The sequence below is a fragment of the Vulpes vulpes genome, chromosome 13 (genome assembly GCF_048418805.1).
Source record: "Vulpes vulpes isolate BD-2025 chromosome 13, VulVul3, whole genome shotgun sequence".
Taxonomy (NCBI): Eukaryota; Metazoa; Chordata; class Mammalia; order Carnivora; family Canidae; genus Vulpes; species Vulpes vulpes.
In genome coordinates this window covers 158,871,315-158,896,529 of record NC_132792.1, presented here as the reverse complement: position 1 = coordinate 158,896,529, position 25,215 = coordinate 158,871,315, and the positions used below count along the sequence as shown (strand labels likewise).

General features: G+C 42.9%; 1 protein-coding gene and 1 pseudogene across 4 annotated transcripts in view; both read right to left on the bottom strand.

The window, feature by feature from the left end:
- IPO9 (importin 9) overlaps positions 1 to 24,291 on the bottom strand; it is a 55,957-nt gene extending 31,666 nt beyond the window's left edge. The window contains exons 1-4 of one of the 4 annotated variants that reach the window (XM_072733478.1): positions 23,780 to 24,025; positions 19,503 to 19,612; positions 940 to 1,001; positions 569 to 655 (exon numbers count right to left, since the gene is read on the bottom strand). Coding sequence is in view for 1 of the 4 variants with exons in the window: in XM_072733477.1 (XP_072589578.1) it covers positions 569 to 655; positions 940 to 1,001; positions 23,780 to 23,942 (312 nt within the window). In the remaining 3 variants the exon portion in view is untranslated. Of the gene's footprint in view, positions 1 to 568; positions 656 to 939; positions 1,002 to 1,196; positions 1,609 to 19,502; positions 19,613 to 23,779 lie in introns of those variants that run through there. The other 3 variants (XM_072733479.1, XM_072733477.1, XM_072733480.1) reach the window with 3 other exon arrangements.
- On the bottom strand, positions 13,427 to 14,620 carry LOC112934552 (uncharacterized protein C8orf58 pseudogene; annotated as a pseudogene).
- Positions 24,292 to 25,215: the final 924 nt, after the last annotated feature.

The window sequence follows — 25,215 nt, the reverse complement described above, 5'->3', positions numbered from 1 at the left end:
TGGCCCTTTATTAAATTTAAATTACTTGAAATGAAGTAAAAAATTCAGTTCCTCAGTTTCATCAGCTACATTTTAAGGGCTCAACACCCATATGTGGCCAGTAGTTACTGCCCCAGACAAAATAGATACGGAATATTTGCATAACTGCAGAAAGTGCCAATGGACAGCATTGCCCTAGACCTTATACCTCAAAATTTCTTGGGCATCCAGAATGGCTGCATAGTGCTGTACTAAGTAGAAACATTATTTCATTTAATCTTCAAACTCTTTGAAGTTGGAATTTTAATTCTAATTTTAGATATTTAGGAAATTGAAGCTTAGAAGTTAAAAGGCTTTTCTGGTATTTTCATAGCTAGTAAAAAAAGGCAGAACTGGAATTTGAACATGTAAGTCTGATACTCAAGCTCTCTTACCTGTAGCATGCTTCCCATAATGCCAGCTATGAATCAATCTTTTCTACCTAGTATTTTCATTGCCCCATGTTGTCAAACAATGATGACCGCTCCTTAATTTCTTAAGACAGCTCCTCAAATCTCTATAGGAAGACTAATCAAATACCTCTCCTTACCCTTTCTGTAGTTTCAGGAGGCCTAAACTTCTCTGATTGGGCACACCAGTGAGTTTCCACATATTGCTTCAAAATGACTGATGCCAGCTGCAAAGAGAATAGGCCAAGTGGTACAGTAAGAAAAAGACTTTCTTCATATATAAAAATCATATATATATATATATATGTGTATATATATATATATATATATATACATATATATATATATATATACATGGCCTAATACAATCATTTGAGGTGTATCTAAATCTAGTACAAAATCCTAAGTTATTTGTAAATCAGTCTTATTCTTTCTCTTTCCAATAAGAAAGTTTCACTACCAGATAAAAAAGGAAATTACTTATAAATTAGACCAATCAGTGTGAACTTACCTGACGGATTGCCAGTGCTCCCTGGGGATCTACGGTCAGCTCTGCTAGGTGAACACCAAATTCTGAAAGAGAAAATTTTATTGTGAGTCTCAAAGCACCCAAGAAAGCCATAGAATATACTGAGCTTTAATCCTGATTCCAGTAAGAAAGCTTTCAGAAAGGAGACTGATTTATTGTTTCTAAAAGTGCTGACAACTGCTCAGATTGGTTCTTCTAAGTAAGAGAAACAGGTTGGCCTGCAGGACATGGCTGCTCACAATGAATAGTTCCAGTGCTTTCATTTTCTCCAATCACTTCATAGCTCTTCCAACCATCTTCTCTTCCAAGATGGCAACACCTTCCTCTTAGACCAATGAATGTAGTATCTAATTGAAAATGAGGGACGCCTGGATGGCTCAGCGGTTGAGCGTCTGCCTTTGGCTTAGGGTGTGATCCCGGGGGTCCTGAGATTGAGTCCTCACATCAGGCTTCCTGCGTGGAGCCTGCTTCTCCCTCTGCCTGTGTCTCTGCCTCTCTCTGTGTCTAGAAAGAGAAGAGAAGAAAGAGAAGAAAAAGAAAGAAAGAAGAGAAAGAGAAAGGCAGAAAGAGAGAAAGAAAATGAGTACTATCTAACCCCAATGAAAAATTAAAAGGTGAGATTTCAGGAGTTGCCATGACAAACACTATCAGATAAGACATAATTAAGTCTAAGAAAGTCTGGCTTTAACAGGTTTAGTCCTAAAAATATAACTGTTAAAAGCAAACAGTTTCCAATAAGCAATGTGAGCAGTAAACTCGAAATGCATATTGAGAAATTATAAACAATTCTTACTCCTACATTAAAATTTAGACCCTTCAACGGAATCCATATCAAAATTTCAATTATATTTTTTTCAGAAACAGAAACTTATCCCCAAATTCATATGGAATCTCAGAATTCATAACCAATCTCAAGCCAAGATAATCTTGATTTAAAAAAAAAAAAAAAAAAAAAGACCAAAACCGGAGGACTCACACTTCCTGATTTCAAAACTTAGTACAAATCTATAGTAATCAAAACAATGTGGTACTGGCATAAAGGCAGATATATACACATACACCAATGAACAGAACAGAGAGCTCAGAAACATACCCTCACATATATGGTCAAATGATTTTTGACAAGGATGCCAAGATAATGCAGTGGGGAAAGGACAGTTTCTCAACAAATGTTGGGAAAACTGGATATCCACAGGCAAGGTAATGAAGTTGGGGCCTTACCAAATACTACATACAAAAATTAACTCAAAATGGGTCAGGGACCTAAATGTGAGACCTAAAACAATTAAACTCTTAGAAGAAAATATATGACAAAAGCTTTGACCTTAGATTTGGCAATGATTTCTTATATATGACACCAAAGGCACAGAAAACAAAAGAAAAATACACAAGTCAGACTTCATAAAAATTAAAAAATTTTGAGTATCAAAAGAAACCATTGCGTCTGAGTGGCTTAGTCAGTCCTGACTCTTGTTTTTGGCTCAAATCATGATCTCAGCTGTGAGAGTCTCGGCTCTGAACTGAGTGTGGAGCCTGCTTAAGATTCTTACTCTCGGGATCCCTGGGTGGCGCAGCGGTTTGGCGCCTGCCTTTGGCCCAGGGCGCGATCCTGGAGACCCGGGATCGAATCCCACATCGGGCTCCCGGTGCATGGAGCCTGCTTCTCCCTCTCCCTCTGCCTATGTCTCTGCCTCTCTCTCTTTCTCTCTCTCTCTCTGTGACTATCATAAATAAATTAAAAAAAATTAAAAAAAAAAAAAAAAAGATTCTTACTCTCCCGTCCCTCTGCCCCCTCCCCCCCTTGGATGCCTGTATATACACATGTGCTCTCTCTCTCAAAAACAAAACGGATGTGTCTGTGTTGCTCAGTTATTAAGCATCTACCTTTTGCTCAGGTCATGATCCTGGGTCCTGGGTTTGAGCCCTACATCAGATCGGGCTCCCTGATTAAGCTGGCTTTTCCCTCTCTCAGCCTCTTCCCCCACCTGTCCTCTAGTACTCTCTCTTTCTCTCTCAAAAAAATAAAATCTTTAAAAAACAAAACGAAACAGAACAAAAAACCCAGTATCAATAGAGTGAAAAGGCAACCCACAAGATTGAAAAAAAAATTTATAAATCATTTATCTGTTAAGAGGGGACACCCTACTGGCTCAGTTGGTAGAACATGTGACTCCTCATGTCGGGGTCATGAGTTTGAGCAAATGTTGGGGGCAGAGTTTATTTAATAAGCAAAAAAATTTTTCCAAAAAAAGAAATCACTTATCTGATAAGGGATTAATATCCAAAACATACAGAAAACTAAAATTCAACAACCAAACAAGTAACTCAATTCAAAAATGGGCACAGGACTTAAATAGGCATTTCTCCAAGAAAGAAAGAAAATGGCAAATAAGCACCTGAAAAGATACTCAACGTTGCTAATCGTTAGGGAAATGCAAATTAAAACTTTGAGATGCTACCACACACTCCTTAGAATAGCTATTATCAGAACAACAGAAGTACTGGGGAGGATGTAGAGAAATTGGAATGTTTATACACTATTGGTGGGAATGTAAAATGGCAGCTGCTGTGCAAATAATACAGTGGTTCCTCAAAAAAAAAAAAAAAAAAAAAAGGAATCATTATATGATCTAGCAAATTCCACTTCTGGGTATATAACCAAAGAACTGAAAGCAGGGTCTTGAAGAGATATTTGTTCACCTATGTTCATAGTAGCATTATCCCAATAGCCAAAAGATGGAAGCAATCCAAGAGTCTATCCACAGATGAGCAGATAAAATGTGGTATATACATACAATGGAGTATCACCCAGCCTTCAAAAGAAAGATATTTTGCAATATGCTACAACTGCTAAAATAGGTGAACCTTGAGGACATTATGCTGAACAAAATATGTTAGTCATAAAAGGACAAATACTGTATGATTCTACTGATATGAGGTACTTAGAGTAGTCAAAATACAAATACAAAAAAAAAAAAGCAAAACAAAAAACAAAATACAAATACAGAGGTTGCCCAGGGGGTGGGAAAGGGGAAATGGGGAATTATTATTTAATGGGCTTACACTTTCACAAGATGAATGAATAGAATTATGGGAATGGATGGTGGTGACAGGTGCACAACAATATGAATGTATTAAATGCTATTCAACTGTGTGCACTTAGAGATGATTAAAATGGTAAATTTTGTGTTGTGTGTTTTACTACAAAAATAAAAAAAATTTAATTTAATTTAGACTTGTAAAGGAGTCGATTTTCAAATGAAGAAGAATGTTAGACCAGGATTGCATCATAATTGTCACACTTGACATTCTAGGGCTATACTATCCAGCATGGTAGCCATTACCTCCAAGTGGATACCGGTTTCCTGAAATGTGGCTAGTGAAGATTGACATGCAGTGTAAATGTAAAACATATACCAAGCTGCAAACTTAGTATGAAAACAAAATAATGCAAAATATTTTAGTAATGTTTACATTGATTACATAGTGAAATGATATTTTGCACACATTAGGTTAAATACAGTTTAAAAAATTATTTTTAGGGCAGCCCCGGGGGGACAGCGGTTTAGTGCCGCCTGCAGCCCAGGGTGTGATCCTGGAGACTCTGGATTGAGTCCCACATCAGGCTCTCTGTATGATGCCTGCTTCTCCCTCTGCTTGTGTCTCTGCCTCTCTCTCTCTCTCTGTCTCTATGAATAAATAAAATCTTAAAAAAATAAAAATAAATAAAAAATAATTATTTTTACCTTTTCAATACAGCTTTTAGAAGATTTAAGATTTCACCTGTATAACTCTTATTCCTACTGGATAGCGCTGTTTTTAGAGAACAAATGGTAGTTTTTCAGATGTGTTTCGTTGTGGTAGGTGCACAGGTTACAACAGGTACATCATTCCCTTTTGGAGGGAGATCAGTGGAGTTAAGAGAATGGGTTCTGGAATTAGGCAAGTTTAGGCTCAAATCCTGAAACTACTATGTCTGAGTTGAGGCAAGTTATTTATCTTTTGTAAACCCATTTTCTCATCTACAAAATGAGGAGAATGGTATCAAATTATCAAGCAACCCTGTGAGAACCATACATGGCACATAGTAAAACTTTAAAAATCAATTATTGTGGCAATTCCTATCAAAATTCCAATGGTGTTTTTCACAGAAATAGAACAATCCTTAAATTTGTATGGAACCACGAGAAACCCCAAATGGCCAAAGCAATATTGGGCAAGAACAAAGCTAGAGCCATCCCTGATTCTTTTTAAGATTTTATTTATTTATTCATGAAAGAGACAGAGAAGGAGAGACACAGGCAGAAGGAGATGCAGGCTCCATGCAGAGAGCCCTATGTGGGACTCAATCCCGGGACACCAGGATCACGCCCTGGGCTGAAGGCAGACGCTCAACCGCTGAGCCGTCCAGGGGTCCCAACATTCCTGATTTCAAATTAATTTACAAAGCTATCATAATCAAAACTCTATGGTACTGGCATAAAGGCACATAGATCAACAGAAGAGAGTGTAGAAATAAACCTATGGTCAATTAATTGATGACAAACGAGGCAAGCATATACAATGGGGAGAACAGTTTCTTCAATAAAACGTGTTGGGAAAAGTGGACAGCCCATGCGAAAGAATGAGACTGGACTCCTGTCTTATACCATATATAAAACTAATTCAAAATGGGTTAGAAGACCTGAATGTAAAACCTGAAACTATAAAAACTTCTAGAAGAAAACATAGGTGGTAAGTTCCACAACATCAGTCTTAGCAATGGTTTTCTGAAGTTGGCACCAAAAGCAAAGGCACCAAAAGCAAAAACAAATATTGGACTACAGGGGCGCCTAGGTGACTTGGTTGCTTAAGCGTCTGCCTTCAGCTCAGGTCATGATCCCTGGGTCCTGGGACTGAGCCCCATGTGAGGCTCCCTGCTCAGCAGGGAGTCTGCTTCTCTCTCTCCCTCTGCTGCTCTCCTTGCTTGTGCTCTCTAGCTCTCTCTCAAATAAATAAAATCTTAAAAAAAAAAAAAAAGTGACTACAGGCATACTTTGTTTCATTGCACTTTGCTTTACTGTACTGAATTTTTTTTTACAGACTGAAAGTCTGGAGCAACCCTGTGTTGAGCAAGTTTATCAGTGCCATTTTCAACAGCATTTGTTCACTTTTTGTCTCTGTGTCACATTTTGGTAATTCTCAAAATAGTTAAAACTTTTTCATTATCATTATTGTATTTGTTATAGTGATCTGTGATCAGTGATCTTTGGATGTTACTACTGTAATTGTTTTGTGGCAACACAAACTGTGTCCACATAAGATGGTGAACTTAATAATAAATGTGTTATGATTTCTCTACTAATTGGCTGTTTCCTTCTCTCCCTCTGTTTGGGTGTTCCTAGTCCCGACACGCAACAATATTGAAATTAGGCAATTAATAACCATACAATAGGGATGCCTAGGTGGCTCAGCGGTTTGGCGCCTGCCTTTGGCCCAGGGCGTGACCCCGGGGTCCCAGGATCAAATCCCATATAGGGCTCCTGCAGGGAGCCTGCTTCTCCCTCTACCTGTGTCTCTGCCTCTCTCTGTGTTTCTCATGAATTTTTAAAAAAAAAATACGCTAACTTAAGCGTTCAAGTGAAAGGAAGAGGTGCATGCCTCACAATGTAAAAAGCCTGGTGAGGAAGGGATATCCAAAGCCAAGAGAAGCTGAAAGCTAGGATCTCCTGCACCAGTTAGCCAGGTTGTGAAATATAAAGAAAAAGTTCTTGAATGAAATTAAAAGTGCTACTCCAGTGAATACACAATAGTTTTATTGCAGACATGGAGAGTTTTAGTGGTCTGGACGGATCAAACCAGCCACAACATTCCCTTAAACTAAGCCTAATCCAGAGCAAGGCCCTAACTCTCTTCAATTTTATGAAGGCTGAGAGAAATGAAGAAGCTGCAGAAGGAAAGTTTGAAACAGCAGAGGTTAAGTCATGAGATTTAAGGAAAGAAGCGGTCTCCATAATATAAAGTGCAAAGTGAAGTGGCAAGTGCTGATGCAGAAGCTACAGCAAACTATCCAGAAGGCCTAGCTAAGATCATTATTAATAAAGGTGGCTACACTAAACAGCAGATTTTCAATGTAGATAAAACAGCCTCATATTGGAAGATGGCATCTAGGACTTTCACAGCTAGTGAGAAGTCACTGCTTGGCTTCAAAGTTTTTCTTCCTTTAAAAAAAAATATTTTATTTATTTATACAGCACACATGCACAAGTAGGCAGAGCGGCAGGCAGAGGGTGAGGAGAAACAGGCTCTCATCTGAATAAAGAGCCCCATGTGGGGCTTGATCCCAGTACCCTGGGATCATGACTTGAGCCAAAGGCAGATGCTTAACCGACTAAGCCACCCAGGCACCCCAACAGGGGTTTAGAAGAAGTTGATTCCAACTCTCATAGATGACTTTGAAGGAGGGCTTAAGACTTCAGGGGAGGAAGTAACTGCAGATGTGGTGGCAACAGTGAGAGAACTAGAATTCGAGGTGGAGCTTAAAGACGTGACTGAATTGGGATCCCTGGGTGGTGCATCGGTTTGGTGCCTGCCTTTGGCCCAGGGCACGATTCTGGAGACCCGGGATCGAATCCCATGTCGGACTCCCGGTGCATGGAGCCTGCTTCTCCCTCTGCCTATGTTTCTGCCTCTCTCTCTCTCTCTCTGTGTGACTATCATAAAAAAAAAAAAAAAAAAAAAGATGTGACTGAATTACTACAATCTCACCATCAACTTTAATGGTTACTTCTTATGGATGAAAAAAGAAGGTGGATTTTAGAGATGGAATCTACTCCTAGTAAAGATGCTGTGAAGATTGTTGCAATGACCACATAGGATTTAGAATAGTATACAGGGTTAGTAAAGCGGTGGCAGGGTTTGAGAGGATTGGCTAATTCTGAAAGAAATTCTACTGTGGGTAAAATGCTATCAAAACAGCATCACATACTACAGAGAAATTAGGAAAGAAGAGTCAACTGATATGAAACACTTTACTGTTGTTTTATTTTAAGAAATTGCCATAGCTGCCCCAACTTTCAGCATCCCCTGTCCTCATCAGTCTGCAGCCAGCAACAAGAGGCAAGACCCTCCACCACCAAAAAGATTATGACTTGCTTAATACCTCAGATGATGATCAATATTTTTTGGCAATAAGGTATTTTTAATTAAGATACACTGTTTTTTAGACATAATGCTATACTTTAACAGTATACAGTATAAACCTAACTTTTATATGCAGAGGGAAACAAAAAAATTCATTTGACTTGCTTCACTGCAATATGTGCTTTATTGCATAATTTGGAACTGAACCTACGTTTCCAGAGTATGCCTGTGTATCTAAAAAGCTGCCACACAGCAAAGGAAACCACGAACAAAATGAAAAGGCAACCTACTAAACAGGAGAAAATATTTGCAAATCATGCGTTTGATAGGGATTAATACCCAATATATAAAGAACATGTACAGCCCAACAGCAAAAGAACAATCCAATTAAAAAAATGAGCAGAGTAGGGGATCCCTGGGTGGCCCAGTCGTTTAGCACCTGCCTTGGGCCCAGGGCGTGATTCTGGAGTCCCGGGATCAAGTCTCATGTTGGGCTCCCTGCATGGAGCCTGCTTCTTCCTTTGCCTGTTTCTCTGCCTCTCTCTCTCTGTGTCTCTCATGAATAAATAAATAAAATCTTAAAAAAAAAATGAGCATGGGATCCCTGGGTGGCGCAGCGGTTTGGCGCCTGCCTTTGGCCCAGGGCGCGATCCTGGAGACCCAGGATCGAATCCCGCATCGGGCTCCCGGTGCATGGAGCCTGCTTCTCCCTCTGCCTGTGTCTCTGCCTCTCTCTCTCTCTCTCTCTGTGACTATCATAAATAAATAATAAAAAAAAAAAAAAAAAAAAGAGCAGAGGATCTGAATAGACAATTTTTCTGAAGAAGACATACAGATGGCTCACAGGTACATGAAAAGATGCGCAACATAGTTAATTATCAGGGAAATGCAAATCAAGACCACAATGAAATATCAGCACACGTCTGTTAGGATACCATTATATTATAAAAAAGACAAGAAATAACACGTGTTGGCGAGGATGTGGAGAAAGAGGAACTCTTGGTGCACTGCTGGCAGGAATGTAAACTGGTGCAGCCACTATGGGGGTTCCCCCCAAATTAAAAATAGAACATCCATATGATCCAGCATTTTCACTTCTGGGTTTTTATACAAAGAAAACAAAAACACTAACTCAAAAAGATATATGCACGCCCATGTCCACTGCAGCATTATTTACAATAGCCAAGATACAGAAAGAAACTAAATGTCCACTGACTGGTGAATGGATAAAGAAAATGGTATGTGTGTATGGCTGCCAGAGACCACGGGGGGAAGGGGGTGGGTGGGGAGAAGAGGGCCAAAATGGGTGGAATCAAAAGGTACAAAATTCCAGTTATATAGTAAGTCAGTCATGGGGAAGAAATGTACAGCACGTCAGCTATAGTTAACAATACTGTACTGTATATTTGAAAGTTGCTAAGAGAATAGATCTCAGAAGTTATTTCCATAAGAAAAATAAAAATTCTATAACTAAAATAAAATCATATGTTGTGCTATTATTTTTATTGCCCACCATGAGTACATTGTAAAAAATCAGTTATTGTGCTATTATTATTTTTATTGCTCAGAATGAATATGTTGTTTGGCTTTCCTATCTCTGTAACTAATGTTACTTTCCATAGTAAATTCTAACTATCACAATTGGATTCCACTGGAATAGCCATCCAAAGGATATTTATGCAAAAAGTCACCCATGCAATGTTTCATGTTCAAGGCTTATCCAAGTAAACTACTTAAAAGCTACTGAAAATAATCTCTCTCTCTTTCAATTTTTTTTTTTTTTTTTTGGAGAGGGAAGGAGGGAGGGGCAGAAGGAGAGGGAGAGAGAGAATCTTTAGCAGGCTCCACGCTCAGCACGGAGCCTGATGCAGGGCTCGATTTCATGACCTGAGCTGAAATCAAGAGTTGGAAGCTTCACCGACCGAGCCACCCAGGTGCCCCATGATATGTTTTTTTTTAAAATAATTTCTAGACTTAAAAGGTGACACATGGATATCCTTTACTCACATTCCTCTGATATTAACAACTTACACAACTGTGGTTCAATGATCAAAACCAAGAAACTAACATGGGTATAATACTATAAACTATGGGCTTGAATAGAATTTCATCAGTTTTTTCCCCCTTACTGTCCCTTTTCTGTTTCAGGATCCAGTCCAAGATCCCACAACGTACTTGGTTCTGTCTCTTCAGTTTCCTCCAATGCATGACATTCTCTCATTCTTTTCTTGTCTTTTCTATGACCAGAACACTTCTGATGAGTAGTGATCAGTTACTTTGTAGAATGTGTCTCAATGTGCATTTGACTTCAGTTTCCTCACAATTACATTTAGGTTATTCATTTTTGGCAAAAATATCAGAGAAGTGATGCTGTATCCTCAGTATAGCCTATTGGGGAATACATAATGTTGAAAAATTACTGGAAATGTTAACCATGACTACTTGGTAATATGGGGTGTAATGGGTTTCTTCACTGTACAGGTACTGTTTTTCTTTTTGGGACTGATAGTAATCTTGGGAGAGATACGTTGAGATTATACTAATATTCTGTTTCTTTTTAAACTCTGACGCTTTGATTTTAGTACCCACTTGAAATCCTGTCTACAATGATTACTGTGTTGCTTGCCTAATGGTGCTTTTGTATTTCTTTCAGTGTCTTTACTTTTACTGCAATTCTTTTCTAATGAAGAACTGTTCCTTCTCCTTTCTTTATCCAATTATTTCTTTACACCAGTGTAGACTCATGTTTATTTTATTCTACAGTTTTAAATCAATACTATCATTTATTTCCCAAATTGTTCTACTTTGGCCATTGGCACTCCTTTCATTTGGCTCCTATATACTTCTATACACTTCCATCCTTTTTACAGCACTGCCTTTTCTTCTGGTATCACAAGATACTCTAGGCTTATCTTGCATTTTCCCTGCCTAAGCCCCGGAATCAACTTTTCCCCCAAGGATCCCTGCTTCTTATTTTATTGGGGAATGCTATTTCAAAACCAAGATCTGGATGCTAGGTGTGCTCATTTGTTACTGAGGTATCACTGCAAGTAAGACTTCTCAGAGAATGGCATGCAGAAATATATGTATGTAGACGAACGTATGCCTAAACATCCATCCATCCATCCATCCATCCATCCATCCATCCATCCATCCGTATATTGCCACCTCAGATGCCAATCTAATGCTTCAAAGTTCATTCTACTTTTCCTTTTTGCCCGATGAAGCTTTTTCTCCAACATTGTTAAATCTCATTTTTTTAAAAAAGGTTTTATTTTAGAGAGAGAGCACGTGCATGTGCAAGCACACAGTGGAGAGGGGCAGAGAGAGAGAGGGAGAAAGAAACTCCAACCAGGCTCTGTGCTAAGCACAGAGCCAACTTGGGGCTTATCTCACCACCCTGAGATCATGACCCACGGAGATCACCACCGGAGCTGAAACTAACCGTCTAGTATACATGTAAACTAATTATAGAACTATTAACCCATACTCTTGTGAAAAAGATACATTAACTTATATATAGTTTTTTTTTTTTTTACTGTAATGTTACAATATAAAGTCAAAATAATATTTTCCAAAGTTACTTATTAGGTTAATTCTTTTCTAACATAGTAGCCAAGTTACTCATTTGCAATGCAGTTAGGTTTATGTTACTACTTCCATTTTGGGCCCCCTTCACGGTCTCATTTTAATTATTTATTTGGGGGGGGTATCACTATGATTCTCAGTCAAAGCTACACAAAATGGAATGTTCTAAGAGCTCTGCTCCACCCTCATTCCTATTAACTTCTTTCCACCCTTCCCCACTCACTCCATGTAGGTCACTGATCAGTTTCTGATTTATCTTTCCTGTATATCTTTTGCATAAATGAGCAGATACATGTGTATTTTCTTACGTCTTCTTGTTTATATGAACAGCTTTATACTGTGTTTTTTTTTTTTCAATTAACATATTCTGGAATTCATTCTGATCAGTTTGGAGATTCCTCACTTTTTTTTTTATAGCTGCATAATATACCATTGCATAAATGTACTTTTTTCAAACACTCTTTTATATATATATATACACCATATATATTACATAAGCAGTTAGATTGCTTCCAATATTCTTTTATAAACACTGCAATAAACAATGCTGTGCAATATATATATTCATATTGTTGAAGGTGTCCCTTCAGAGTAGATGCCCAGAAATAGGTCTGCTGGGTCAAAAGTAAGTGCATATGTAGTGTTGTTAGGAATGGCCAATTTTCCTTCAGAAGAACTGTATCAATATGCATTCCCATAGCAATGTTAGGAGTGTTTCTCCACAGCCTCACCAACAAAATATGGTATTATAATTTAAACATTTTGTCAGTTTGATAGATAAGAAATGGTATCTTGATATCTTAATTTGTATTTCTCTAATCACTTTAAACTTTTTTTGTACATCCGAGTGCTTTTTTTTGAAGGTGTGTGTGTGATTTGTCTGTCCATGTCTCCCTCCTATATTTCCACTAATTTTTTGGTCCTTTGTTCCTCCCCCTTTTTTTTCTCCAGTTTAATCTTGTTTTATCTTCATAATAAGACTGTGAGGTAGGTAGGGCAGGTATCATTAAACCATTTGGAAGATTAAATAGGAAGCTATGGCTCAGAAAAGTGAAGGGATTTTGTCAAAGTCTAAAAGCTAATATGAGTCCCTCGTTCCAGCTCTGACATGTAAAGGCTATTAGAGACCAAAGCTGCTGAAGACAGACCTTGCGGCTTGCTCTGCTATTCTCCATGTTGTCCCTGACCCTTCCACTCCAGGTTTGGTTTTCAGGGGCTTTGCTCCATAGGCAAGATTCCATACAGAAACACTTAAGATAGTAAGCACGCTTCTCTGTTCTGGGGCTGCCCATGAAGGTATGAGAAGGAAAGCAGGACTCTAAATCAGTAACTGCCCTCTAAGGAATGAAGGTCAATTCCATCCTTCTAGTTACCTCACCAAGAAGACCAACCCTCTGAGTACACGATTCAGAAAAGATGATTGGATCCAAACAGTCCACAAGTGACACTCACAGAGATACACATATCATTTTGCATAAATACACATTAGTGACATGACATGCCAGGCCCCAAAAGATCATGCCAAACATGCTTTATGGACTCCAGATAAATAAGTTAGTTCATACTGTCTAGGCCCAGGGATTTCTGGAAACCAACAAAGAGCCCAGGGGCTGCCATACCTTGGGGCTCAGGGAACCAGGGCTCCTCTGCCAGGCTGCCCAGAGGAAAAATATCTAGCTCTCTCTTCAGAGAGAAGGGGGAGTATTAGCAGCTGTTCCTGGCAGTGCCCTGAAGCAGCAACAGGGCAAAGGGTGGGGAAGACTTCACTGCACACCCCTCCACCCAAGGTCATGTCCCTGCACTAGGTCTCAGCATACAGAAAGGTTTCTGCTCATTGCTTCTTAACTACAAATAATGGCATAAAGGCCTTCCAGAAGGGCTGGCATGGATGTCTTTTAGGGGTACCACTTGACTCAATCCTTGGGGCAGGGCCATCAGGAGGGGCAGGGGGCTCAAAGTATCTCAGGTTCCTCCAATAGATCCAGTTGAGCAGGACCTTGACCTTGTTCCAGTGGGAGAGATCTTGCTTGTGTCCATGGAAGGATGGAAAGATGTAAGCTGGCTCGGCTGGGGTCTCTAATAGCCTGTGAGGGTTGGCACTAGGCACCCCTATCTTTAGGGGTGAGGCTATCTCCTGTGTGTGGCTGAGCAGTCTATGCACCTTACTGCCTAGGGGACAAAAAGGTGGAGGTGAAGCGGTCAAGGCTGGCTCCTTCTCCCACTCCACTTCAGGATCCCCTGGCAGCCTCTGGGTCTGCAGCTGCAAGCAGAGGTGCTGGAGCCTTGCCATCTGCTCCAGCACTAAGCATAGCTGTTCTAGGTGGCAGAGACCCTGCCCTGGGAGACAGGCCTAGTTTAGGTCCCAGGAATCCCAACACCTCTGCTTCTTCCAGGTCAATTTCCACCTCAGTGGCCTCCTGTAACCTTGCTCCCCTTTTTGGAGAATGGTAGTGTTGTGACATGCTGGTAGGGGAAGCTGGGAGCTGGTGGGACTGCTCTAGCACCTGCTCCAGCTTACAGCTGGCCAAGAGCCTGCCTAGGGTGGGCAGGATTCCATGGCAGCAAGGGTCGGGCTTGGGGTTCCCTCTGGGATCAAAGTCCAGAGAGTCTTGAGAAAGGCCCAATGAGGTGGCCAGGGGGCTTCTCCAACTACCACCTCTACTCCTGATTCCTGGGAGGCCAGTTTAAGAAGTGTTTCCTGCGTCCTGAGCCCTCTCAGCTTGCCACCCCTCTTCCAGGAGTCCAGTAAGCAACCTTGGGCAGCATCCAGGATCCATCTGTAGGTGCTACTGACTCCAGGTACTATATAGCTGCATGCCAGGTCCTCACCAACCCCATCTGCCATCTCTTAACACCTTGATTTTTGGCCAAGCCCTTCCCTGTGAGCCATAGGTTGTCTGGGTTGTTCTCTCCTAACCCATCCTCCTAGACAGCACCTCCACCTCATTTTTTCTTTCCCAGATAAAGATAGGGAAACACAGCCCCTAATTTTCTTTTCAGAGCCTTCAATTTTATGAGTTCTTTATATATTAAGAATATTATCCTTTTGTCTGTGTACATGTTGTGAAAAATCTCTCCCCGTTTTTAAGCGGTCTTTTGACTTTCTATATAGTGCTCTTTTGTCATACAAATGAAAAGCATTTTATGTAGTTAAATGTATCAATATTTTATTGCCTCTGATTTCTGTCAGTCAGAAAGCCTTTCCTTAATGCCAAAGTTAAAGAAAAATTCATCCATATCTTCTAGAACTTACATGCTTTCATTTATTTATTTATTTATTTATTTTTTTAAATTTTTATTTATTTATGATAGTCACAGAGAGAGAGAGAGAGAGGCAGAGACACAGGCAGAGGGAGAAGCAGGCTCCATGCACCGGGAGCCTGATGTGGGATTCGATCCCGGGTCTCCAGGATCGCGCCCTGGGCCAAAGGCAAGCGCCAAACCACTGCGCCACCCAGGGATCCCCGCTTTCATTTTTTAAATATTTAGATTCCTAATCGATTTGGAGTTTATTTTTTCTATGGTATGAGATACTGATCTAATTTCAAAAAGCTACCCGGTTGTCTCAGTACCCTTTATTAAAACGTCCATCTGGGACACCCAGGTGGCTCGGCAGTCGAGCGTCTGCCTTCGGCTCCAGTCGTGACCCCGGGATCCTGGGATTCAGTCCTACATCGGGCTCCCTGTGTGAAGCCTGCCTCTCCCTCTGCCTGTGTCTCTGCCTCTCTCTCTGGGTCTCTCATGAATAAATACAATCTTTAAAAATAAATAAATAAAAAAAAGTCCATCTTTACCCCAATGATTTGAGATGCCACCCTTACCTATACTAAATTTCCATAGGTACTTGTGTGAATTTCTATTCTATTTCAGTCCTCTTTGTGTATTCACACATCAGTGCCATGCTGTTTGTTTACATTATAGAGGCTTTATATAATGTTTTAATGTCTGGGAGAACTAGTCCCTCATCAAAATTTTCCTTTTCAGTGTTTTTGGAGGCATTCTTTCATATTTGTTTTTTTATGAAATTTAGAATCAACCTGTGTATTCATTAGAACATTGAGTCGTTCTACACAAGGATAGCATACGTCTTTCCATTTGTTCAAGTTCTACTTTTATCCCCATTTTCCTACAAATACTTTTTATTTTTTTTATTTTTTTTTATTTTATGATAGTCACAGAGAGAGAGAGAGAGAGAGGCAGAGACACAGGCAGAGGGAGAAGCAGGCTCCATGCACCAGGAGCCCGACGTGGGACTCAATCCCGGGTCTCCAGGATCGCGCCCTGGGCCAAAGGCAGGCACCAAACCGCTGCGCCACCCAGGGATCCCCGCTACAAATACTTTAATACATATTTCTGAAAGATAATTTTTCAATTGATATAAAATTAACCATTTTATAATGAAAAATTCAGTAGCATTTAGTATATTCACAATGCTGTGCAACCAGCCACACTACCTAATTCCAAAACATCTCCATCATCCTAAAATAAAACCCATTCCCATTAAGCAGTTATGTTCAAGTCAACTTTTTTAAGTCTTTCAGGAATGTTAAAATAGTTTCCCCCAATAGGTTCTTGTACATTTCCTGTTAATTTTATCCCTAAGTATTTAATCTTCTTAGTTGCTATTGTAAATGGATTTTTAAAAAAAAACACCGTTGTGTCCTCTAACCTTTTGTTTGTGTATATGAAGGCTATTGATTTTTGCATTTTATACCCTGCCTCTTTATCAAATCCTTAGATTTTTTTTTTAAGATTTTACTTTATTTATTCATGAGAGAGACAGAGAGAGGCAGAGACACAGGCAGAGGGAGCAGCAGGCTCTTCTCATGGAGCCCGATGTGGGACTCGATCACAGGACCCTGGGATCATGACCTGAGCCAAAGGCAGATGAAGGTAGACACTCGAACACTGAGCCACCCAGGTGCCCCACTGAATCCTTAGATTTTTACTCATTCTTATTATACCCTTATTTTAAGCTGCAGTTTTTTTCCCAGATTTTTAAAATTTATTTATTTATTTATTTATTTATTTATTTATTTATTTATTTATTGAGAGAGAGAGAGAGAGAGAGAGAGACAGACAGAGAAAGAGAGAACTAGCAGGGGGCAAGGGAAAGGGAGAAGGAGAGAATCCCAAGCAGACTCCCTGCCGAATAGGAAGCCCCATATGGGGCTCATTTTCACAAGCCATGAGATCATGAACTGAGCCAAAATCAAGAGTTGGGACTCTTAACCAACTGAGCCATTCAAGTGTCCCTAAGCTGCAGTTTTTGATACAATGCTATGGCACCTATCTTCTCACTTGGGAGAAAAGAATTTTTGCAAGAGCACCACAAAAGAAGTCATGTTCTTTCTAAAGCATTTAGTTAAGTCATTAAATCACAAGTAAACACTTTAAACCTATAGAATTACCTCGAAAAATACTGAAATTCATTCTAATTCTTAGGATTAGTTTGGCTAGTCCAGACTTTGGTAAGTCTGTGGAACTTATTTATAACAAAAAAAGAGTAGGTGTCTGTAACTCAAAGATATAGAGGTCAACATTCAGAATGGACTAAAACACATGGAATCAGACAGAATTCTGGAAGACTTCTTGAATATCAACCAATGTTCAAGTTTAATGGAAAAAAAAAACTCCCTAAAATGCATGCGTGAAACTCAATTAAAGAAGGACAAAGAGCCCTGGTAAAGGTACCCACTCCCATTTCCTTTGACTTCAGATACTTAGGTGTGATGTTAGATGTTAACTTTACAGCCCCAACCAAGTCTGTTTAGAAGTCACTGTTCACCCAAGTTTAGCTTCCTTGGATATAGTCAACCAATTTTGTGACAATTATGTGACATCCTTCAAAATGATCTATACATATTCATAAATTACATGGGCCACATAGTATTTTCTTTTAAAGTACTTATTTCAATTTTTGCAAGGACCACTGTGATATGGGTCTTAATGTTCTTGGCAAGAGCACAACTCTTCGATCATTATTATAAACAAGCTAAAATGGGATCAGGATGAACAAAATTTTTAATCATACAAAGTGAAAAAGATCCTGAGGTATAAAAACCAGAGTATTTGAGAAGGCTTGAAACTTGAGGCAAGACTATAAAGCTTAAACAAATCTGAATAATTACCTTTCCAGTGAAAGCACAGATACTGTTACAGTTGTAGGATAAAACTAAGGCTCATAAGGGAAAAGAAACTGCTCTATCACAAGCTTTAACCTAATCTTGTCTGGTATCGAGATCATCAAAGATCACACCCCCCGTATCCACTAATCACTTTGCTTCATACATTGCTGAGATCGCAAGGGATGGTGAGAGTAAGAGATTATCAGATTAAGATCCATGTAGGGCCCAGGAACCTAAGTCAACTAGGGGACCTGCACCTACAAAAAGCATTAAAAGATACATTTCTCTGGAAGTTTATTTCCTCCACACAGGAAAGAAGAAGCTTGAAAGTTCAAGTACTATGACTCTGCTCAAAAGCATTAATGGGAAAGAATATCTTCAAAGAATATAATCACCATTAACTAAAGATAAGTTTTTGAACAGACTGGATAAACAACAGATCTTCTTTCCTACAGTCTCCCACAATTTCAAAAAACAGTGGCCACACGATCAGCTCTAGTTTGGAAATCCCAAAATTTCAAAGACCAAGAACTCACTAGCATCAGGTTATAAGGGGATACAAGGGAAAATTCAATTATTATTTATTTAATCTAGTTTCTTCTGCCTAGACTATATACGCTTTAGAAACACAGGGATACCAGTCACTACAGAAGAGTTTTATACCATAAAACTTTATTTAAAAGCTATATGAAGAATTGTTTACAAGGAGTAATAGTGGTGGTGTGGTGATCGCTGTGCTTTAAAACTAAGGTACAGGAGGAAAAGCCAGAAAGAAATCCTCAACTTTCCTTACTTGTTTTAAGCCATCAACACGGCTGTTCCTATCCAGTGCTGATTTCAGAGTAGTAAAAATTCTATTTAGATACTTACTTAACAGAGACCATATATTTTTTGAAGAAATACAACTAAGTGTATCTGTAAGGAAAAGGTACTTTAGGGGGATTTCCAGTTCTGCTGATTGGTGTCTTTAACATAATTTCTTTAGAAAGCATTAGAAAGAACAGCTGAATAATTTGCTTTGGGATGATTAAGGCAGAAAAGTACAAGAGCCAGAAATACACACAGCTGTTTTATTTTGTCTTTCTTCGGAGAGACAATTCAGATTAATCAAGATTCAATCTACAATCAATTGAGCTGAAGGGGGACCATTCAAATGAGTTGAACGAAGTTAGCTTTCTAATGCCATTTTTGTTAGCTTTAATTTCTCTGGTTCCTTCCCAAGGTGAAGATAGACCCATTCCGTCAATCGGGTTTTCACCCTCATTGTAGGTTCTTGAGTACTTTTATCCAGACCAAAATGGTATCCTCTGACTTCCTTTCTAAGACAGCTTTTGCCTTCCTTCCTTAACTCAGTCTCTGATGTTTTAGTCTTTTGCTCTGCTCTCTCATTATCCTTTCACCCCACCAGACAAAAACACTATCTGTCTAAAACTTGGCTTAGAAGGGAAGATCCAAAGGAGAGCATGGAGGATAAAGGATAAGTTAAGAAACATATGCTACTGGTCTTAAGGGTCCACTAGAGAGACATGAGACTTGGTAGTGCTTTGACAGTCGGGGAAGCTACTACAAGGAAGAACTGTGAATAGGGTTTGGTCGGGAAAGGAGGTAGTTCTTAGTAGAGCTCTGGAGGAGCTCCCCTTTTCTCATGGGGGTTGGTAAGCACCACAAAACCACAGCTGAAAGGAAAAAGAAAACTCCACCACTGGCCTTTTTCCGAGCGTGGCCGCCTTCCGCTCGGCTCAGTGCCCGCCACATGCCCAGGAGTGCGTCTGGATCCTTGAGGGGCTCCCTTCGCAGGTGACAGTGCTTACGCTATACTGTAAGAGAGCCAGAAAAGTGCCCATGAGAACCAGAAAGCAAACTTCCAGCTAGCAGGATCATCTCTCTAGGCATCTAAGATGGGGGAATCAACATAGATATCTGGGCAGCATCTGAATGCCAGGAAAAGTGAGGGAGAGATAATTCCCCCCCCTCCCCAGTTCAATATAATGGTGATGGAAGGAAAAGAAAAGTTTTATGTGATGTATCTGCTGGGAATAAGACAGAAAAAACTAAGCCAAAGCCAAATGGTGGGGAAAAATGTCTTCGCTTCTAATAGACAAAAAGAAATAAGAGAAGAAAATGACCTAGGGTCTAAATTTGGTTATATAAGAAAGTCTACTCTGCTGGCCTGGAGAATTAGAGCTTATGAATGAAAGCAACTCATTCTACCACTTGGGTGATGCTGCATTTAAAGGAAAGTAGAGTGAGAAGGAAAAGAAGGAAAACTTTCATTCTAAGATATAAAAAAGCATAAATACACCAAAAATAAAGAGCTTTGAGCATTTCTCAAAAGTCATGATCTTATTGTAAGTAAGACAAAAAAGAAAAGCTCAGTAGATCAACATTAGACTTTGATGTAAGAGATCTCTAGCAGTTCACAACCCTTCCAATCTTTTTAAATTACTATGTTTAGAAAATGCTTGATATGACCTTTCCTATTAAGTAAGGATTAGAAGAATGCTCTAACAGATCAAAAGAGTTTTATTTTTACTGTTGATGCAGAACTAAATTCCTGCAAACTCTGCTGATCAAACTCAAAATCTCAATCTTCCTAAGAAAAAAGAAAGGGTACCACCAATTATCTGCTAGAATACTGTAATAGCAGAGGAACTTCCAAACTTTCAAGTAACACGCTTCTCAATTCCAGAAGTGAGTGTGTCTGAAGAAGATGGTTTGTGGCACCATCTCCTTCTCTAATTAACCATGTTAAATAGGGTTTCTATTCAGAAAGGTTTGCTGTGTTTCCCTCATATTCCAAGGGACTAGGAAAAACGGAAAGCACAAGAATTCAGAAAAATCATTCCAGGATACCAAGCTGATGTTATCTTGATCCTTTTGACATCAACCCACTATCAGAGATGGATCTCTCACATATATACACTTCCTTGGCGGAGACATAAGAACAGGCTCCCATTCTGGAAAACATGGTAACTAATTATTTCTTGGAAAATGTCAGTTGGCGGACTAAATGACCAGAATGTACTCTGGGCTCCAGCAACCTCACATTTTCTAGGATAAATACTTCTTAAAATCTCAGCTTCCTAAGAATCTGGTGGGAGCATGTCAACCTCTCTTGTCGGTCCACTTAACAAAAGTTAACAAATACAGATTTGTGTCCCTTCCCTCAAAATTAGAAATTCTTCCACTTAAGCTCCAGGATTAAGAGTCATCACCTGGCAACCAAGGAAGGTGGTACACCTGTTTGGCAAAGGGAGCAGACTGGTTAAAGATCAACTGGGACCAGTCTCCCATGTGAGGCAATAATAAATGACTCACAAAGTGCGGTTATTTGAGGGGACAGAGGGACTAGAAACAATTAGATTTGGTTGTCACCTAACACTGGGCTCCACGGAGCCAAAAAAAAATCAAAAGATGACCAGAATACAGATAGTAATAGACACCAACCCTCAGATTTCTCATTTACTTCAAGTTTTAAGGAAGTGTGTTTCCTAGGGCAAGAAAGCAAGGTTCTTCCACTAGGATAAAACTGCAATGTAAAGCAACTCCAAAGGAGCGGCCAATAGTTTGTTCATTCATTTACAAGAATGGTTCCTACTTTGGCCTGCAGGGTGTTGTAACATAACAGGAAGAGCAGCATCCTACTAGTTTTACCAGGACAGACAGTTGGCTAACTGCTGGCCGGGAAGCGAGGTGCTGTATTTTCAGGTAAAGGCAAGCAATGGGTAGTAGAAAAGAAACTAGTGACCATGTTAACGAGCCATTTGAGATGCAGACCGTATGTAAGACAGGAGATACTCTGGACCCAATGGCAAAAAATAACTTGGTAAAGGCCATAAAAAGAGGCAGGGAGAGAAGCAAGGTATTATATCTGAGGAACGGCTCATCACCCTCCATCTAAAAAGAGGTTATTGAAAGGGGTGAATTTTTATGGTTTTAAAATAAACATAAGGAATCGGCCTACTTAAACACACAAATTGCCTCCAAAGGGTCCAAAGCACGGTAATCAACTCTAGAGACCTGGTCCAACTCTGTACATCACATCCTAATCCCGTGAGTCCTTGCCTGAGTACTAGGCCACCAATATCTGGTCACTATTTTAGCCCTTTCTTGCTGCACAGCATGCCTGATGGCGCATTACCAGTCAGTTAAGGTGGTGCCTTTCAGTCTATTCAGTCTTTATTCAGTGGCCTAAATCAAATGCAAAATCCTGCATTTCTGTTTTAATTTTAGATTTCAAGACCCCCAACAGATAAAGGGAGCTAGAGACTTGAATTTCAAAAAGATCCTAAGGAGTTTATACAGTAACAGGCTATGCAGATGAGACCAAGGCACTGGCTGGAGAAGGGACCAGGGCCCAAGTGGAGCTGTTACCGGACAGTTAGAACGTGCACCAAGGTTCACCTTTTGTAGGGAGGTGCCAGACATACATCTGGGCACCAGGAGAACCGGGTGTCATTCAGGGAAGGCATCAGACCCTCAACTTCATTCAAGGAGTAACTTGAAAGAAATGAGGCGCCTTTGCTTTGTCACTCTTCCTCCTTCACATCCAAGGGAGGCAGAGACAATGGAAATAAAAAAAAAAAAATTCTACCTAGGAGACTGTAATAATAACTGCATCAATCTACGCGTGGCTCTCAAAAAGCTTTCTTCTAACCAGAGGTTTGCCCCTATTGTAGAGTCTGACATTTTATGGAACAATGACGATCATAACAGGCCTTCAAAACGGTCCTTAACCTGTTGTATCCCAAACCTCACCGTGTTTCCGACAGAAGGAAATTCACATTCAGCAGCCCTGTCGTGTAATGGAAGGGGAGAGAAAAGCCCCAAGGCCAGCTCGGGGGGTGCGAGCCCAAGGTTCTGAGCGGGGCCCGGCAGCGCACGGGGAGTTTCCCGCCTGCGAAGGGGTCTGCGAGCGCGGCTGAGCCGGGCGCGGTCCTGGGGAGGCAGGACGGGCCGGGCAGACGCCCCGCGTAGAGACCGAGAGGATTTTTCCCTCCTGTTTTAGGACCAAATCGTTCTTTGTGAACTGGCTGAGCGGGGTCCGGTCGGAGGCCGCGCAGCGGGGACCCCACCGGCCGTCTGAAACCAACAGTCCCCCCATTTTTCCTCCACCGTTTAGAGCGTGGAGCAGGGGTGCGGGGGACAAAGAGTCAAAGACAAAGGACGACCAGCTCCTCCGAACGGAAATGCACGCGGAGGGGAGGCGGGGGAGGGGGCATTTACTCAGCGCAGGTCGTCCTGATAATGAGCCGGGAGCGCGGCCAGGAAGGCGAGCCAGGCGCACGTGCACTGAAGGCGGCTTCTGCGGAGGCGTGGAGAGGCGTGGGGAGGCGTGGGGAGGCGGGGAGGCGGGGCGACGGGGCGGCGGCGGGAACCAGCGGGGCGCGCTCGGCCCCGACCCTCCCGCCCTTGCAGCAGCTCGCGGCGCGGACCGCAGGGCGGCCGAACCCACCCCCGCCCCCCGGCGGCCCCAGGCCCCGCCCCCGCCGCTAGGCTCCACCCCCGGCGGCCCAGGCCCCGCCCCCGCCGCTAGGCTCCACCCCCGGCGGCCCCAGGCCCCGCCCCCTGCGAGGCTCCACCCCCGCCCCCAGCCCCGGGTGGAACCCCGACAGGCCTCCCCGGCCACGCGACCCCCGGCGGCCCAGGCCCCGCCCCCTCTAGGCTCCACCCCCGGCGGCCCAGGCCCCGCCCCCTGTAGGCTCCACCCCCGGCGGCCCAGGCCCCGCCCCCCGCGAGGCTCCACCCCGCCCCCCCCGCCCCGGGCGGAACCCCGACAGGCCTCCCGGGCCGCGCGACCCCCGGCCCCGCCCCCGCCGCGAGGCTCCCCCCCGCCCCGGGGGACCTCGGCCTCCCGCTGGGCCTCGCCGCCCCGGGCTCCGCGGGCTCCCCCACCCCCCCCCCCCGCTCCGGCGCTGCGGGCAGCGGGCAGTCCGGCCCGGGGGGGGGGCGCCCCGTCCTCGCGCCGGCCCCGCCTCACTCACCCTCCGTCACCTCGAGCACCTTGATCTGCTCCTCGGCGGCCGCCCGCACCTCCTGCACGGGGGACAGGATCCCGGTGAGCGTGTCCACCAACGCCTCCTTCAGCCCTTGCGCCACGGGACCCGGCAGCCCGGAGGCCGCGCCAGCCGCCGCCGCCGCCGCCATCTTCCTTGCCTTCAGCCCGCCAGCCCCGCGGCAGGGACCCGCCGCCGCGCGACGGCGCCCGCGCGCGGCCAATCCGCGAAGCCGCGCCTGCGCACCGGGGCCGGGCGGGAGCGCGGAGGGGGCGGGGCCGGGCCTGGCCTCCGGGGACAGCGCCCCCTGTGGTGGGCGCGGGGCGGCCTCCCTCGGAGCGGGGCCGCGACCCAGGACGCCCGATCGTGGACCCCGCAGGTAGGAGCCACCTTGTTAGCAGGGAGGAGCTGAAGGGGCCCCTCGGGGCAGGGCGGGCCTCCCTCCCACCCCGCACACCAAACACGGAGAAAAAAATAAATAAAAATTGGCTCCAGTGAGCCTCATCTCAGCTTCAAGAATTCAAAGGGGGATGGGGGGGGCTCCGCGGTGGAGCACCTGCCGGCGGCCCAGGGCGTGACCCCGGGGTCACGGGATGGAGCCCCCCCCCCATCGGGCTCCCTGCATGGAGCCTGCTTCTCCCTCGGCCTGGGTCCCTGCCTCCCTCTCTCTCTGTGCCTTTCATGAATAAATAAATAGAATCTTAAAAAAAAAAAAAAGAATTGGAAGGTAGGGGGAGAGGACCCCAGTGCACTGGGCAGTGGGGAGGGTCACCTGCGCTGTTTCCGGCCTGCTGGAGCCCAGCTTCAAAATTGGGGGGAGAGGGCAGGGCATCGGGAAGGGGGTTTCCTCCAGGGGAAGGCCTGAGAGTGGACCCCATTCGCTGACAATGTGTGCATTTCTCTCCCCCCACTCCCCACCCGGAGAAATTGAGGCTGGACGTCCCAGCGGTGAAGGAGCAAGAGGACATCCTAGGGCTGGTGGTAGGAAAGGCTGATGGAAGAGAGTCCCAAGTGCTGGAGCAAGTGGAGGGGACTATGCAGAGGGGTTACTAATGCAAGGCTGTTAAATACGACTTTTAGAAGCAGAGGGATGCTTGTTGCTGGGATGGGATGTCTGCAGCAGGAGGAACAGGTGACTTTTAGCAAGCTGTTCAGGTTGAGTGCCTTAAAACGGTTTCTAGGAACCCCGACTCTCATTCCCAAGAGGCAGAGGACACCAGATGGCAAGCCCTAGCCCAGTTCTAAGACCGTGACTGCTACGTGGACAGTGCTCTGAGGCTGTCACCCATTGGACTGTTCTTCCTAAAGATGGGTTCCTGGATTTGAGGGAGCTCCGAGCACATTGGTCACTTCCCATGTTAGAGGACACGTGGGTCCCGTTACGACAATTTCATAGGGAAAAAAGATTGCTTTGCGGACCTTGA